The following is a 17,676-nucleotide window of genomic DNA, read 5'->3' as shown; positions in this document are numbered from 1 at the left end:
TGATGATTGCATTTTTTATTAATGGTAGTGAATTACTACAGCAGCAAATTTTGGCATAATTTGCTGGTTTTGTGCCCACAAGCATTATGCAGCAGGAATTCCTTTTATATTAAGAGTATAACCTGAGGATACACAATATGTGATATAGATCATTTTAAAGGGTAAAATGTTCCTAAATGATATTTATTTCAGTAAGAAAGGCAAAATTTGTCTGTGTACGGGGGCGTTGAAAGGAAAGATAACTAGAGGTACAGCAAAAACGCAATTGTCTGAATTCTCCAGAAAACCTCTAAAAAAACGAAAATGCAACCTTTTGCAACGCATGCTAACTAAACAAGGAAACATCATCTAATTTAGTGGTTCTCAACTTTCCTAATGCCGTGACCCTTTAATACATTTCCTCATGTTGTGATGATCCCCCAACCATAAAATTATCTTCGTTGCTACTTCATAACTGTCATTTTGCTACTGTTATGAATCATAATGTAAATATCTGCTATGCAGGATGTATTAAGCGACCCCTGTGAAAGGGCCGTTCCACCCCCGCCAAAGGGGTCGCGACGCACAGGTTGAGAACCGCTGATAATTGCTTTAAATAGACATTGGCTTAAAAGGACATAAACGTTAAAATCGATGAGCCTGGCTTAAGGAATGCCTTTATCTTGTCATAATGAGTAGTGTTACCGTATTTCACTCCGCAACGCTCCACTCTTAAAAATCGAGGTCAGCGCGTCTCGATTCTTTGGCGAGAGCCAGGACTCTGTACAAAGGGGGAAGGCGTCCGAGTTGCGGGATCCACTTGACTCAACATAAGCCTGGATGTTTGCCTTAAGTTCGAATCCTAGACATCGCCATCGGGCCGCTTCTCATCTGCGGGCTTGGGGCCTACCTCCATTGTGTGGATCCGATCTTTTTTTTTCTTGCCAGATTGCACACATCTACCTTGTATACCGAGACCGCGGCACACGCTAGGATGACAAACGCGGTGGCGGAGGAGGAGGAACAAGGCAAGTTCTCGCGCGGTTATGAGATGCGGCAGCTCTGACGTCACCCGTTGCCATGGAAGCATCAGCCAAAGAAGAAAAGACCGGTGGTGTGAGGGGCTCATTGGTGACTAGCGCAGCTTCCAAGAGGACAAGGACACAGGACGCTCCGCTGTCGCTGACCTGACCGCTACCAAGATGAGTGGCCTGGATGGGGGCAATAAGCACCCGTGCGATCTCGCTGCTACCCCTGACGATGCCGCGGGCAACCCCGACCCGCAACACCGCCAGACGGTCCAAAGTGATGCCGATGTGACACAGGTGACGGCAGACATGGCTGGAGTCACCTTGGGGATGATTGCAGATTCGATCGACTGTGGCTTCGCGCTCCGCTTTCGCCTTCCTCTTACCTGCAGCCAGGGTGCGACCAAAGGTGTGCAAGATAAAGCACCATCTCCCTCGGGATGCCCGAAAACGGCTTCTGCCCCCGCTGCGTCCGACCGCAGTCCTAAAAGGGGTTCTCTTGGTGGCGGTCTGCGCAGCCCGGCAGGGGAGAAGGCCCCCGCAGCCTGTGGCGCAGTGGGGTTGGGGTCTCCGATGATGGCTGGAGCCAAGGCTAAGGAAATGACGAATAAAAAGGGCGCCACCTCCGAGGCCACGGAGAAGAAAGAGGTAGATGGGGTGGTGGAGGGAAAGAAGGTGACCCCGAAGGCAAGAAAGGCAGGAGGGGAGATGAAGGAGGAGAAAGGGGCCAGCGCCCTGAACGCCAATAACGGCGTGGAGTGCCTGGAGGCCATTGATCAGGAGCTGTCCAACGTGAACGCTCAGGCTGACCGAGCCTTCCATCAGCTGGAGCGTAAGTTTGGCAGGATGCGAAGGCTCCACATGCAGCGCCGGAGCTTCATCATCCAGAACATCCCATCCTTCTGGGTTACTGCCTTTCGGAACCACCCCCAGCTAACTATGATGATCAGCGGCCAAGACGAAGACATGATGAAGTTCCTGATCAATTTGGAGGTGGAAGAGCTTAAACAGCCCAGAACCGGCTGCAAATTCAAGTTCATCTTTCAGGGCAACCCCTACTTCCGAAATGAGGCCCTTGTCAAGGAGTATGAGCGCAGATCCTCGGGCCGGGTCGTGTGTCTTGCCACTCCTGTCAGATGGCACCGAATGGATGAGCCCCAATCCCACATCCACAGGAACCGGGAAGGAAACACCATCCACAGCTTCTTCACCTGGTTCTCCGACAACAGCCTCCAAGAGTTAGACAAGATTGCTGAAATTATCAAAGAGGACCTGTGGCCCAATCCCCTGCAATACTACCTGATGGGGGAAGCGGCCCGCCGAGGAATGCAGGGCCCAGAGAGGCAGCCACCTGAGAATCCCCAGTCCTTCAGATTCCAGTCCGGCTAAATCCTGTCCTTGTGAGAAGCTCTTTGACAAGTCTCCTTACCTTTGCCTAGCCAACCGCATGCCATCTTGTCAGCTTTCTCTTCCTTGTGCGCTGTCCGATGGTTCTTCAGAACCTTCAAGAGTCGACTGCAGGACTGTCACCACTGTGTCTAGACTCTTTCACTGCTCTCAGCCTTCCCTGCTTTTCTGCATCGTGCTATGTGGTCTCCACCACTCAGTGCCAAGTCCATGATGCTGTAGATATACACTGCCGCCCTCTGCCTGGCTTGAACCCTGTGACTGACTGCCGTTTTCTCCTAGTTGGTGAGTGTGGTTATCAAGCAGAAAGTGTGATAGGTTTTTGCCAGCATCTCATCGGACTTCATGCCTTATGCTAACTGTGCACCTGCCACTCATACTCTTCAAGAAGCTCTTGCAGGTCACGACTGCAAGAAGCTAGTAGAAATGATGCCAGCCATCGACTGGACTGAAATGGGACATTCCATGCCTCCATCATCTGTTGCCTCCCTTGGCTCATGCCATCTACTCTGCTGCTTAACTGGCGGCGGCCAGGCATGAATGAGGTAAAAGACAAGAAGTGTTCTGTGATATCATATTGGTTATCCTGTGCCTCATGAGGTCACTGCATCGTGACCAGTTACTGGTGAGTCTATGAGGGCCTGTGCTATGGCCTCCCCTGACCTGCTCTTACCCTCTGGGTAAGCTTTGGCCAGGCCACCACGTTCTGCCTCCTCAGTACAGTCTGTAGTCTCAGACTCCCAGGCAGTACACAGGAGCCCCTCCTCCCCAATCCCCCTCTTTCTCTTTAATCTTAATTAATGCGTCATATACCTACTCTGCCATTAGGGCAAGCCAGGTAGTCGTATGTGACAAGGTGAAGCAAGGAGGGGGTGGGGTCCCTTCCAGCAGCCTGGCTTTCTGAGCCCCTGGTAAAGAACCACCCCTTCTCCCCTCCTGAACTTATTCTGAACACGACACAGGGTACCAGGATGGGTAGGATACCACTAAGAGAGGGATTTCCGGCCTGTGGGGCCTGTTAGGCTACTCCTTTTCTCTATCTAAAGCAGCTACAGCTCAGAAACAGAAAACAAAACTGATTTGTTCTCCCTTGATTGTGTCCAGAGGGAGAAAGGTACTATAAAAATAGGCTTTAGCTCTTACTACCCTCATCCCTCAACCCCCCTCACCCCCATCCCCAACCCTTGTACCCCTTTCCTTTAGCCAAGGCCTGAGAGTTCCAAAGGGAGACCTAGAGGTTAATTGCTGTTATGCGCAGTGTTCTTTTAGGCTACCTTTGACAACCCCACCCCTTTCCTTTATCCATGATGCCAAAATCTTCTGTGTGTTTCTTGAGCTTTCGTTTAAGAAACCTGGAAAGAAAGAACAGATTCAGAGCAAGGTGTGATTTAAGGCAAACAAAGCTAGCTTCACTCCATTTTCCTAAAGAAGAGGGACATTTTTCCTGGGCCTTGGGCTACTTAAAGGTATAAACCTCCACTCCAGGGCAATGTTGTGTTCTCTAAGCTCTGAAACAATACGAGCCCAGAAGCAGAATGCTGCCTGCAGGGGCGAAGGCTTAGAAAGCCTGCAGGGCCAGTGGGGGAGGGAAGGCCCCTGGGGCTGTTGCCCTAATGGGATGGGTGGGAGAATCTAAGGAGTTAGGGTGGAATAGGGTGCTTGGAAAAGGGTTTATTCCAATGTACCCTAACTTCTTGGACCCACTAGTCGGTTTTTGTAAATAAAAATGCAAGTCTTGATGTTTTCTTTATTCTAGGAATTCGTTTTTATATGTGGTAGATTAGTAATAAACACTCTTTATGTCACTGTTTTTGAGTAAAGTCCTATTCATTCTTTACTCCATTTCTGTGCCGTGGGAAAATTGAAGTTTACAGACCTGCTTTTTGCTTGAAGTTGAGAATGTTTGCAAAAATACCAGTTTTGTTTTCCCTTGCAGTACGAAGACTTGTGTGACTCTTCACTTACTTATCTGCTTCTTTTGGTCTCTGTTTAACTATAGCTCTAATCTTAGAAATGTAACTCAGATAATGTGATCCTTGTAGACCCTGAAGAGTTTGGAAATTGTTGCTCTGTCTCGTAATTGTAATCTCAAGAAGAAATCATTGTTGTCTTACTTGATAATTTTTTGCCCAAGTAATAATATTGTACTCAATATGTTCCTAACCAGTATAAGTACTTGTGAAATTACTGTCACATTATGAAATTTGTTAGTATTTTTGTCTTCTCCCATGTACTTGAAGGAAAATAAAGTTTGTCACTCTGTTACATTTATTTTCATCAAAAATAAAAGTGAAAATTAAAATTGCCTGCTTTGTCTCAGTTATAAAATGTGGGAAAAACATTAAAGTCCACAAATGATCACAGGAAGCATTGTTCTGAAGTTTTAAAAAAAAAAGGGAAGAACCACAACACCCTCTTAATGATTTTTTTTTCTTCCTAACCCTAACCCACTTTCTTAATTATTTTGCTTAAAAGTTATGGGTCCAAATGTAATTATATAATCATGAACACAATATTTACTATATAACCAGTGTGGGTTTTGGGTGGTAATTGAAGCCCCCTTGTATTGATTTTATCATTTTAAATACTATTTTCAGAGGAAAACTCTTTCATTCCCAGTTTACGAGTTTATATTAACCCTGTTCCTGTTGCTCTCATTTTCTTCTTTTTATGTGAATGCTACTACTCAAATTATTTTCCTACCACAGTTTTTCAAATGAAAGAATAACAAGCAAACAAAAGCAGGCCCCCGGAGGGTAGCATCTAAATATAATGTCTATAGACAAAGGGTCCTATAATTTTAGTTACCAGTAATGATAATTTTACTCTTCATTAGCTATTACATGAAGGTTTGGAGATAAACATTTCTGCATCTACAGTCTCTGCAAAAGAGAGGCCTATGGATGCTGTAATATATATAAAAGTGACCAAGCATTTTTTTGCCATCTAAACAAATTAAACATAAAAAGTCCAAAGCTACTGGTCTGAAATAGAGGTTCACAAGTAAGTATGAGAGGGTACTTTCAAAAGTTTGTGGAATTTTTAAAATCTACTTTTCCATGAACTTTTTGAAAGCCCCTAGTAAAGCCACACAAAATGTGCTGATACTTGGTGTAAATCTTTTTGCAAATTCTACTTGCTATGGTTTAATTTCTAGAATGGGAGAGCACTAGTGCTATAATGAGTTAACCCATGGGACTATTAACCAGAAAGTCAGGGGTTCAAACCCACCAGCAACTGGATAGGAGAAAAGAAGGCTGTTTGCCTCCAGGAAGACGGACCGTCTCAGGACGCTAAGGAGCCGTTCTCCTCGGTCCCCTAGGTCACTGGGAGTCAGAATCACCTCCGTTGGCAGCGAGCGTGGGAAAGCTGTAGATAGAGAACGAGATGCTGTGTTTCCTTTGTAAAGGACACCTCTACCTGAACCCTAGATTTCACCTCCTGTGTTCATTTAGCTATCTCAGTTCAGTGATTGATTTCTAAATTGGCAGTCACCACTGGCCCTTTTCTAAACTTCTCTGCAGAAAATGCCACTCTATTGTTGCTCTGGAATTATTTTTCCTCAGCCTTGATCCAACTAAGAATATTTGTTCTAATAGCGTGGTGGCATTTTCATTTGTCACAGGAACATGGCTACTGTTCTGTTTGGTCTAGTAAATGAGTCATTACATTAGACTCATTTAAGCACTCCACGGGATTCATTTACCAACCAATTCTTTCCCTCCTAGAGCCTGCTTTCCAAGCCTGCAATCCCTTTTGTTCATTCCCCGTTAATCATTTTTCAGATCTCCAAACTCAGGAGGTTCTTCTGTCCTCTGAAAAGAGGCATTACTATTTTGGTCTGCAGAGGCCCTATTGCCCTGTGAATAGCAGTGGCGCATTTCTTAATAATTGGTCTGGTCTGCTCTCAAAAGGATTTCCTTGGGCTTCCTTTTCGAAGCCTGAGCATCCCGTCTGGCTCGACAACTACAAAGCTCCTCTGAGCCCCCTTGCAGACCCTGCGCCCTGACCTCAGCTTAACCCTGCTCCTTCTGCTTCGGCAGCAGCTTCATCTCCAGTTCATTCAAACAAGCTTCCCGAAATGAAAAATTTTATAATTTCAAACAAGACATTTACCTATCTTTTTAATCACTACAGTTCTCACACCACGGAGTCACATTTCAAGCCCAGATATCAGATTTTGTTTCAGGTACACATTCCTTGGCTCTGCAACCACCTCAGCAGAGCCCAGACAGGCCAGGCACATGCACCTGTGCTCGCATGTTACCTTTGTAATTTGATGACTCTTTTAATTTGTCCATTTCAATAGCTCAGACAGTAGAGGCTTTGGCAGTTGAATTGCCAAAGGTGAAAGCCACATAGACTTAATTAAATTTTCTGATCTCAAACAAGAGCAACTTTTCTAATTATGTTACAACCCTTTGTACTAACTTTGGCATTAAGAAAAACACCCCTATTTACACAGGTGTGTCCAAGCACTGGTGGCAGTGTCAGATCAGTCCTGGTTCCCTGTTAATGCAGGCTTGGTCCTTCAATCCCATCAGCAATTCTGGGGGGCACGTTTGCGGCTCTCTGCCCCCATAAAGATTCACAGCCTTGGAAACCATATTTAGCATCAACGTGATGAGTCAGGATCAACATGACGTCAGTGAGCGTCCCTTACATTGGTCTGATCCACACCCCAGGGTGGGGGTGACACAGCTCTGGGAACCTTCTGTTCTGTTGTGCATGGGGTTGCCTTGAATTCGGGGCCCATGTGACTGATGCTCACAACAGCTTTCAAATCTCATACTTCCCTGGGTGGTGTAAACAAAACATTTAGCAGGTTCTGCTGCTAACCAAAGAGCTGGGGGTTCGAACCCACTCAGAGAAAGGCCTCGCAATCTGTTTCCAAAATACGCAGTTTTGGAAACTGGGAAGCACAGTTCTACTCTGACGCCCATGGGGTGCCAGCCACAAGTCACCCTCTGTTTGGTGTCAACTACTTTTTAAATCGCAAACCTCTGATCTTGTTTGAGGTGCACACTCCTGGTCTGCAAAATCTGTCCACTAGAGTAGATAGTTCAGACAGAACAGGGTATTTTTAACCCCAAGTAGCCTGTGAAAGAGGTGCTTATTATCACTTAGTTTAATGAATGAGTTCCAATTGGTACACTTACCAATTAAAACAGTTGATTCGAGATGCCATCTACCAGGCATTTAAGACAGTAATTTATTCCTTCTCTTTATTAAACTTCATTAAACATTAACCTTCAAGAAAATGCAAAGGCCACAAATACTTCGAAAAAAGTATAAAGTAGTGTTTCTTTCAAATTTAACTTTTAAAAACTTTATTGTGATTTGGTTGAAGGTTGTTCTTTGTTTGTTTGTTTGTCCTTGGGTAAATGTTGTCCTTTGGATCTTAAATGCTTGACGATTCTAACAGGGCGAGTTCCGTTCCAGACCTGAAGAGTGGCTCGGGGCCCCAGTCTTGGGTGTCCTTAGCCGATGATCAACTTCTGTTCTGTTGCCCGTTCTTCCCGACTCGCTCCAGGACCTCCTGCAGTGACCCTTCTCAGAACAGTGGGTGCCATCTAGCTCTGTGTTCTCTGGGTTGTGGAGACTAATGTGTGCAAGGTCCATTAGTCTATTGGACTAATTGTTTCCACGCGCCCTTTGATTTTCATCGCATTTTTTTCTGGAAGATCAGACAGACCAATAGTTGAAACTTAGATGGCTGATCACCAGTTTTAAAAACCAAAGTAGCACTAGAACGTTGTCATTGTGAACTATGTTGCACCATCTGACCTTGTTGTCCTGTGGTCCTCAACCCTGAAGCCTAGCAACTCATTCTTTCGAGGTGTTTGCCTCTGTCTAAGAAGGTTTCATAACTTGGTCCCCCATATTCTTCACTGCAATCATGGATATATGTGCAGCAAAGGTCAATACACCCACAAATGTCCTCTGTCAAATCTATAGCTATTCTTCGTTATACTCCCTCCTACTTTCCCTTTCATGCGTTTTCAGTTGGTGTGCCTATCCAACACTACACACAGATGGCTCCGACTTCAGGATTGTGTATACACTGGCGCCTGGCGCGGGGAAACGGAGTGTCAAGCATGGTGCTGCCGCAGTTGTCACTTTAAATTAAAAGCCAACTTCTCTGTCTGCCCATAAACTTCCATCTCTCGGTGGGTTTACTCAGTGTCCAGTGTTCACCACTCTTTCTCCATTTTGGTTTTCTCTGCAGCGGTGCCAGAGGTTTGGTACATTCTCAAGATGACAGTCTGAACCTGATACGAGAAGCAGCAGACCTGTTTATGGACAACTTTATCTTGTATGGCCTCTAAACAGAGCAGTGTACATAAAAGACTCCCATGATCCTTAAATATTTGCTTTGCTTCTCCAGAGAAGTGTGAACGATATGTAGGGGCATGTCAAAAAGCATGGATAATAGGGTTCCACTTCATGCACGCAATGATTTATTCTAAACAAAATGTGTTTAAACAGGTTTATGAGTTCAGCTGATGACTGCAGACACGATCTTTCAGAAATACAACTGCCTTTTCTATGTCAGGATTTTCGACTCGGGCCACACACCTCAAAGGGCCACACTCCTCTGACCACCTTGCAGACCCTTCGCCCTGCCTCCAGCCCTACCCTGCTCCTTCCCCGGGTGCAACAGCCCAGTTTCCAGTGGATTCAATCAAGCAAGCTTCCGGAGGTGAAATTTTATCATTTCAAACATGAAGACTCACCTATATGCATAATCATTGCATCCTCATCCCACGGAGTCACATTTCAAGCCTGGGATATCTGATTTTGTTTCAGGCACACATTTTTGAGCTCCACAATCTTCTCAACAGGGTCTAGACAGGTCAGGCAGTTGCACCTGGGCTCTCATTTTACTTTTGTAATTTGATGACACTGTTTTGCTTTGTCCGTTTCAATAGTTCAGACAAGAGAGGCTTAGACAACTGAATTTCCCAAGCCACAAAGACGTAATGAAATTTTCTGATTTCAATCAAGGATACCTTTTTTAATTATGTCTCAACCATCTGAACTAAATTTGGCATAAAAACATGACACCTCTATTTACACAAGGGTTTTCAGGCCCTGGTGATGCTATTGGGTAAGCATCAGACAGGTATGCTAACCCAAGATTGGCAATTCAAAGCCATCAGCGGCTCTGATTCAGAACATTGAGGCAATATAGGGTCATTCTGAATAGAAATAAACTCCATGGTTGTGGGTTTGGCTTCGGTGCTTTTATTCACATCCAATAGTTCACATTAAGTTGTCCTGGTAGCACTAAGGGGTAAGTATTAGATAGCTAAGTGTGAGGTTGGCAGTTCAAATCCACCAGCCATCCAGAGAGAAAATACAGTATCGGCTCCTATAAAAAGTCACAGCATCAGAAAACCTATAACAGTCTCATGGTGAATCGGAATTAACTCAGCGGCAGTGGGTATGGGTCCCGTCACTGTCATGGCACCAGCTAGTCTGCAGACGAAGATGTGCCTATCTGCCCCTGGAAATAGTTACAGCCTCAGGAACCTTATGTTGTGTCACTGTGAGTCTGAATCGGCTTGTTGGCTGTGCATGTGCATCGCATCGATCCATCCACAATCCATTAGGGGGATTGCATAGCACTGGAAAGGTTCTGTTCCACTGTGCATGGAATGGCCTTGAGTTAGAGGCCCAAATTACTAACAACATTCAAGGCTCACAATTTTCTGGGTGGGACGAACATTTAATAGGTTCTGCTGCTAACTTGAATATTGGAGATTGGAGTCTACCCAGAAGGGCCTCAGAAGAAAGGCCTGGCAATCTGCTTAAACAAACAAACACCATTGTTTTCCTGGGGAGCACAATTTTACTTTGACACCCATGGGATACCATGAGTCACACGCCACGTGATGTCAACTACTGTCTAAAACCCAGGCATCTGATTTTGTTTCAGGCACACATTCCCAAGTTTCCCAATCACTACAAGTGGTTCAGACCTTAGTGGTTCAGACACAATTGAGGGTTATTTTAAATGCATAAAGGATCTTTCAAAGAGGTACTTATCACTTGGTCTATTTTACTTAACACAAGATTCTGTACACTTACTATTTAAAACACTCCTGGATCTACATATATAATATTGATGTTTGCTGCAGATACAAATGAAATTAGTAGTCTATTCCCATCAATGAAGGTATTAAATGAACCAAAACACCTGTAAATGTTACTGTGTACTCATGAAATTTGATTGCTAAGAACTTTGAAGAACTATAGGCATCTCTAAGAACTTTAGGGCAGTGATTCTGAAAGTGGATGATACTGCCCCCCTGGGGGGCACTGGAATGACCTGGTGGGTGGCAGGAAGGGCTCTGGGAAGGGAGGGTGAAGACATGCTGCAAAAGTTGTTTATCTGCAGTTTCTCCTGGACAAAGGAGTCCTGGTGATGTAGTAGTTATACAGTATTTACACATTGGACTGCAATCCGAAAGGTCAGAAGTAGAAACTACCCATTAGGAGAAAGAAGAAAAGCCTGTAAAGATTTCGGGTTCAGAAACCCACAGGGGTCACTATGATTCGGCATTGACTCAAGGACAGTGAGGTTTTGGTACAAAATTCTTTAGTACAAAATTTTACAATTGCCACTGAATAATTCTTTTTTTTCCTAAAAAGGGGTGGTGGGGCATATAAGTTTGGGATCATTGGTATATTTAGAAAATATTTAAGTCCTAATTGACTCAATTTCATGACTGTTTTAAGGCAATTAAGAGAGTAATTTATTCTTTCTCTTTATGAAACTTTATTTAACTTTGATCTTTGCCAAGAAAATGAAAGGTCAAAATAGTTCTAAGAAAGTAAAAGCGTGATCTTTACCTTAATAAAGAACTTTGTCTTGTGATTTGAGTGGGGCGTTCACAGAGCAGACCATCAATTTCACATGCAGTAATTTAGACACACTTGTTTCCACCCCTTTATTGCACTGCCCTCAATGTACCACCAAGTGCACTTCCTCCCAGTGTTTCCCGTTTCCACTTCCCTTCCCTAGCCCTCTGTCCTTGGGCTATTAGCCCTCTGTCCTTGGGCTAACACTGGCAGTTTGACTTTAATGGTTCGTTTTGTCTAATAGGGGTGAGCTCAGTCCCAGGCCAGAAGAGTGATTAAGGATCATAGCCTTGGGGGTCCCACCGGTCTCTAGCAGAACAACAAGGCTGGTCTTTTTCATGATCTCCAGCTCCGTTCCACAGTTGACTCCCACTCCTCTCCAGGCTTGCCATGAGATCTTCCTCAGAGCAGCTGGCAATTCAGTCGGGTCTTATCTCCTGGTCTCAGGGTTGTGGAGACTGAAGTTTGTGTGGTCCCTTAGTCTATTGCACTAATGTATCTTGATTTTGATCACTTTTCTTCTCTTTGAATGGGGAGCAATCAATATTTGCACTCATGAGCTTTTTAAGATTATTTCCAGTATGCTAATATTAATTTAAACACATGGAAAATTCTGTTGTGTGAACTAATGAAAGGATACCCTAGAATTTTCACCATGGGTATGGCTCTACAATCTTTTCCGAAAGAAATGAAACCTGTGGTGCATGGGTCTAATCAACAACCTGTCAGTTTAGGCCGAAACAAAGAGCAATCTCTGTACTATGTATATAGCAGCCTAAATAAATTCAGGCTCTTTCACTCAAGTACTCCCTCAACTAAAGAATACTTTCTTCTATTAAATTGGCATTCTATGATGCTCACCTTCCTGACATAACGACACAACTGCTGAAGACAAAGCGGGTGAATAAGCAAATGTGGTGAAGAAAGCTGATGATGCCCGGCTATCAAAAGATATAGCGTCTGGGGTCTTAAAAGCTTGAAGATAAACAAGTGGCCAACTAGCTCAGAAGCAACAAAGCCCACATGGAAGAACACACCAGCCTGTGTGATCACGAGGTGCTGAAGGGATCAGGTATAAGGCATCATCAGAAAAAAAAAAATCTTACCATACTGAATGATGGGGGGAGTGTAGAGGGGAGACCCAAAGCCCATTTGTAGACCACTGGAGAGCCCCTTGCAGAAGGGTCTTGGGGAGGAGATGAGCCAATCAAGGTGCACTATAGCAACGATGAAAAATACAACTTTCCTCTAGTTCCTAAATGCTTCCTCCCCCTCCACACCCACCTCCCACTATCATGATCCAAATTCTACCTTGCAAGTCTGGCTAGACCAGAGGATGTACACTGGTACAGATAGGAACTGAAAATACAGGGAATCCAGGGCAGATGATCCCTTCAGGACCAGTGTTGTGAGTGGCGATACTGGGAGTGTAGAGGGAGAGTGGGTTGGAAAGGGGGAACCGATCACAAGGATCTACATGTGACCTCCTCCCTGGGGAACGGACAACAGAAAAGTGGGTGAAGGGAGACGCCGGACAGGGCAAGACATGACAAAATAATAATTATAAATTATCAAGGGCTCATGAGGGAGGGGGCAGCAGGGAGGGAGGGGAAAAATGAGGACCTAATGCCGGGGGCTTAAGTGGAGAGGAAATGTTTTGAGAATGATGAGGGCAATGAATGTACAAATATGCTTTACACAATTGATGTATGTATGGATTTTGATAAGAGTTGTATGAGCCCCTAATAAAATGATTTTAAAAAAAGAAATTCAGGGTCTAACACAAGTAGACATATGTACACTTATGTTTCTTGCAGCAATTTCCACAAGAGCAAAAAGGGCCAAACACCTCAACTGTAGATGAATGGATAAACAAGCTCTGGTACATTTATACGGTTGAATTTTATACATCAATAAAAAACAATGATGATTCTCTTAAACACCACAAGCCATGGACAAAACTAGAGAACATTATGCTTAGCAAACTCAATCTTACAAAGATATACTCAGTGCCACCATTGCTATAACCCAAAAGAAGAAGAAGAAAAGTGGTTTACACACCAGAAGGCACCACTCTGATGCCTATGAAAAGACCCGGGACAAGACTGAGGAAAGGGAGAGGAGAGGGGCAGGATGGGGGAGGAAAAGATGGGGCATCGAACACGAATAAATAAATAAACAAAATGCTCCATGAAAAAACTAAAACAAAACCATCCAGACTCCTTACCCCTCAGATCTAAATATGGGTCCGAGTGGCTCAAAAAGGCAGTAAAGTAAAACTGAAGTGGACTTGGGAGCCTTCAGTGGCACACAAGTTCATCTCAAACAAACTCAAAGGAAACCGCAAACAGATGCTGTCTGGTCGATCCTGAGTACCCAAGTAATACTGTACTTCATAGCAGTTTCAGTCGTTGGTTTGTCTGTGAATGATGGAACGAATGGAGAAGAGCATCAGGTAGCTCTTTGTGAACGCAACCCTCCAACTTTATGGTTAGCAGCTAAGTGTGTTACAGTTGTTTGCAGCACTCAGGGATTTTATACATTCAAAACATTGTACATTGTTTAGATGGGGCAACAACCTTATTTTCTCAGTCTATCAAATAGTTACAATGATGAACCCAGTTTAAAACACTGTCATTTATAAAACATGTTAGAAGATAATGTGCCCCAGCTATGCCCACCCCCTCCCCAGAAGATTGCACTATAGAGGACAGCACTGAAGATACAGCCAGGGGAGAATGGGGGTGTCTAATCAGACCACACATGGCAGCAAACTAGTGAGAGGGAGAGGGAGGGGGAGGGGAAGAGGGAGAGGGGGAAGGGGAGAGGGAGAGGAAAGAGCAGGAGAGGGAGAAGAGGAGGGAGGAGAAGGGGAGGAGGGAAAGGCCCCCCTTCTCTCCATTTTTTCCTTATTTTTTTCATGTCAATCTATATAAGATAGGTAAGATTAAACAATCCCTAGGAGAAAATAATGGGACCAATTGCTCTGGGGGAACAAGGGAGATGGGGATGTGGGGAAAGCGAGTGGGGAGCCAACAAACCCAGGGACAAGAGAACAAGAGATCTAAAATCCATGGTGAGGAAGGTGTAGAATACCTGGTGGGGGTTGATCAAGTGCGATGTAGCTGAGAGAAATTACTGAGAGCCGATTGAAGGTTGAACATGATAGTGGGACAGGAGGAAAGTAAAAGGAAACAGAGGAAAGAACTAGGAGGCAAAAGACATTTATAGTGGTATAAATACAGGTACATACATATGTAAATATATTTATTATTATATAACAATAGGGATATAGGTTTATGTACATATATTTATATGTTAAGTATTAGTAGCAGACGGACATGGGGCCTCTACTCAAGTCCTCCCTCAATGCAAGAACACTTTGTTCTAATAACCTGGCATTCTGTGATGTTCACTTTCCCGACACAATTACTGAAGACAAAATGGGTACATAAATGTGATGAAGAAAGTTGATGGTGTGCAGCTGTTAGAAGACATAGCATCTGGGGTCTTAAAGCAGGGGTCCTCAAACTTTTTAAACAGGGGGCCAGTTTACTTCCCTCAGACCGTTGGAGGGCCGGACTATAGTTTTAAAAAAAAACTATGAATAAACTCCTATGCACACTGCACATATCTTAATTTAAAGTAAAAAAAATGGGGCAAAAACACCCGTTGGGCCAGATAAATGTCCTCGGCGGGCCACATGTGGCCCGTGGGCCATAGTTTGAAGACCCCTGTTTAAAGGCTTGAAGTAAAATAAGCAGCCATCTAGTAGGGAAGCAACAAAGCCCACATGGAAGAAACACAGCAACCTGTGTGAGTGCGAGGTGTCGATGGGAGCAGGTATCAGGCATCAGAGGACTCAAAACAATCATATTGATGTAAATGAGGGGGTTTGGAACGGAGACCCAAGCCAAAGCCCATCTGCAGAAAATTGAACATCTCCTTACAGAAGGGTCACAAGGAAGGGACAAGTCAGCCAGGGTGCACTATAGCATCGACGAAACACTACATTCCTCCAGTTCTTTAATACTTCCTGTTCCCCCCTATCATGACCCCATTTCTACCTTACAAATCCAGCTAGACTGGAGCATGTACACTGCTAAAGATAAGAGTTCTTGACACATGGAATCCTGGACAGATAAACCCCTCAGGAACAGTAATGGGAGGAGCAATACCATGAGGGTAGGGAGAAGGTGGGCAAGAAAGAGGATAAAGGGAGGATCGATAGAAGTGATCTATGTATAACCCACCACCCACCCCACCCCTCGGGTGACAAACAACAGAAATGTGGGTGAAGGGAGACAGCCGATGGTGTAAGATATGAAAATAATAATAATGTATAATTTATAAAGGGCTCACGAGGTGGGGGAAGGAGGGCAAAAATAAGGGCTGATACCAAGGGCTCAAGTAGAAAGAAAATGTTTTGAAAATGATGAAAGCAACATATGTACAAATGTGCTTGATACAATTGATGTATGGATTGTTATAAGAACTATAAGAGCCCCTGATAAAGTGATTTATATTTTTTTAAAAAGAAGATAATATGCAATAAAACAATATAAAGGAAGGTAAGGGATTTGTTTATATATTTTAAAATGACTTCCTAGAGTGGCTATGAAGACTAGGTAAACGGATATATGTGCAACACCTGGAAGGGTGGTGGGCACATAGTCAGTCTTCATCAGTATTAGGGCCTGTCACCTCACCTTACAGACGAAACCATGTAAAACAGATGAAGAGCCTGAAAGAACCTTCCCCGATTTCCCTAACACCTGATAAGGGCCAGGCTGAAGGATGCTCACTCCTTGTCTCCTCACCCTTGAAGTACTTCAAACTGGGGCCAAAGACTAAGTAAGGCCAGACAATGGCCCTTAATTCACACCTGAAGTGATCTTGGACCTGAATGTACTACACGGCATCCCCCATAAACAAGAAAGAGCTGCAGCTGCCCCTCAGGTGTTCTTGGGTGTTGTCATTAAGAGGAGCCCTGGTGGTGTCGAGGCTGCGTGTCAGGCTGGGATCCACAAAGCTGGAAATCACCAGCAGCTCCGTGGAGGAAAGACAGGGCTTTCTCCTGCTGTAAACAGTGACCGTCTCAGAAACCCACAGGGGCTCGCTGGGATCAGCATTGATTCAATGGCAGTGAGTTTAATCTTTCAGAAAGCAAATTTGCAGGCCTTTGTGTCTGTGGCATCCCGTGGTGGGTTTTACTTGCCACGCTTTAGGTTAGTGCTTGACTGCAAGCTGCTTGTCCCACCTGGGCCAGTTCCTGAAAAAATGCCCAGTGACTCAAGGACCTGCCTTGTGTAAGAGACGGGCTTGGACCTCAGCATTCATAAATGCCTCCAAATGTGATGTTTAAAAACATTCCTACTGAAGATGCATCAGAACATGTTTAGAGGTGTGCATTCACATGACTGAATACATTTCACAAATTAGGGGCAAGTAAGGTCACATCAAGATGGTGAGATTTAATACAGACTCAGAAGAGGAAAGAACCTTATAATCCGAAACTCAAAGAAGAAGAATTTTTCTTTCCAGTCTTTGAAAATTCCATGTGGGTAAAGCAGTTTAAAGGCGGCTGGCAAGTCACCACCATGTGAGAGAGAGGAATTGTCAGATACTCAACAAGGAAAGGGAGCCCTTTCCACACACGCATTTCCTGATGGCACGGTTTCCCCGCTTTAAACAAATCAGAGCATTCGAACCCAGGCATGACCGGATTAATAATTCAGTCCAGGGCATTTAAAAACAGACTGTTTATCATAGAATATAGTAAAAAAAAAAGTTTTTTCATTTTTCCGTCTAATTTAACTTTCACTTCTATGAATATTCAATCTAAAATACAATAAAAATTAAATAAAATGACAAAAATAAGCCCTCCTTGACTTGTGAGAGTCCTGATGGTTTATGATTTTCAGTATTTCCTGCCATTTTGAGGTTTTCAATGTGAGGGAACAAGCCTGGCTCTTTCATGCTTGCGTGAAACACTTCTCTAAATTTTGAGCTAGACATTGGCTTTTCTTTTCTTTTCAATTGTTCACTCTCCTACATCCTTCCTCCCTTTTATGGGCACCGGCAGTAAGGCATCTGTCAGGTAAAATGGTTGCTGCAGCACCTGTCTGCATCGGGGATGGGAGGAGGCATGGCTTTATTAGAAAAATGATACTAATCATGACAACGAACCCATTGCCAGCAAAGTGACCTGAACAGAAAGCAGAATCCTTCCTCCGTCCATTTTGATTTTGAAGGTTAACTCTTCGTGCAGAATTCTTTAAGAATTAGTAGCCGATCACTATTTCTGAGTCTTTTCCTTTGATTTAAGCACGCTACTTAGCTCGTGTCCATACCTAATATGATGGGAAGTTTATTTCCCTTCAGAAACACTGTC

At 44.1% G+C, this 17,676-nt stretch overlaps 1 protein-coding gene across 1 annotated transcript; it reads left to right on the top strand.

Annotated features, from left to right (window-relative positions):
* Positions 1-815: 815 nt before the first annotated feature.
* TSPYL4 (TSPY like 4) lies at positions 816-4,719 on the top strand. Its single transcript, XM_045294685.1, has one exon. It carries the CDS (start codon positions 1,182-1,184, stop codon positions 2,394-2,396), a length of 1,215 nt encoding a protein of 404 aa, XP_045150620.1. The 5' UTR covers positions 816-1,181; the 3' UTR covers positions 2,397-4,719.
* Positions 4,720-17,676: the final 12,957 nt, after the last annotated feature.

This window comes from Echinops telfairi, unplaced genomic scaffold (genome assembly GCF_000313985.2).
Source record: "Echinops telfairi isolate 266 unplaced genomic scaffold, ASM31398v2 ScPeMD7_3533;HRSCAF=4204_0, whole genome shotgun sequence".
NCBI lineage: Eukaryota > Metazoa > Chordata > Mammalia > Afrosoricida > Tenrecidae > Echinops > Echinops telfairi.
This window is presented reverse-complemented; position numbering and strand designations above follow the sequence as displayed.

What these genes read in the sequence shown, in the direction of transcription:
- TSPYL4 (XM_045294685.1), top strand. Translation starts at nt 1,182, where the DNA reads ATGAGTGGCCTGGATGGGGGCAATAAGCACCCGTGCGATCTCGCTGCT.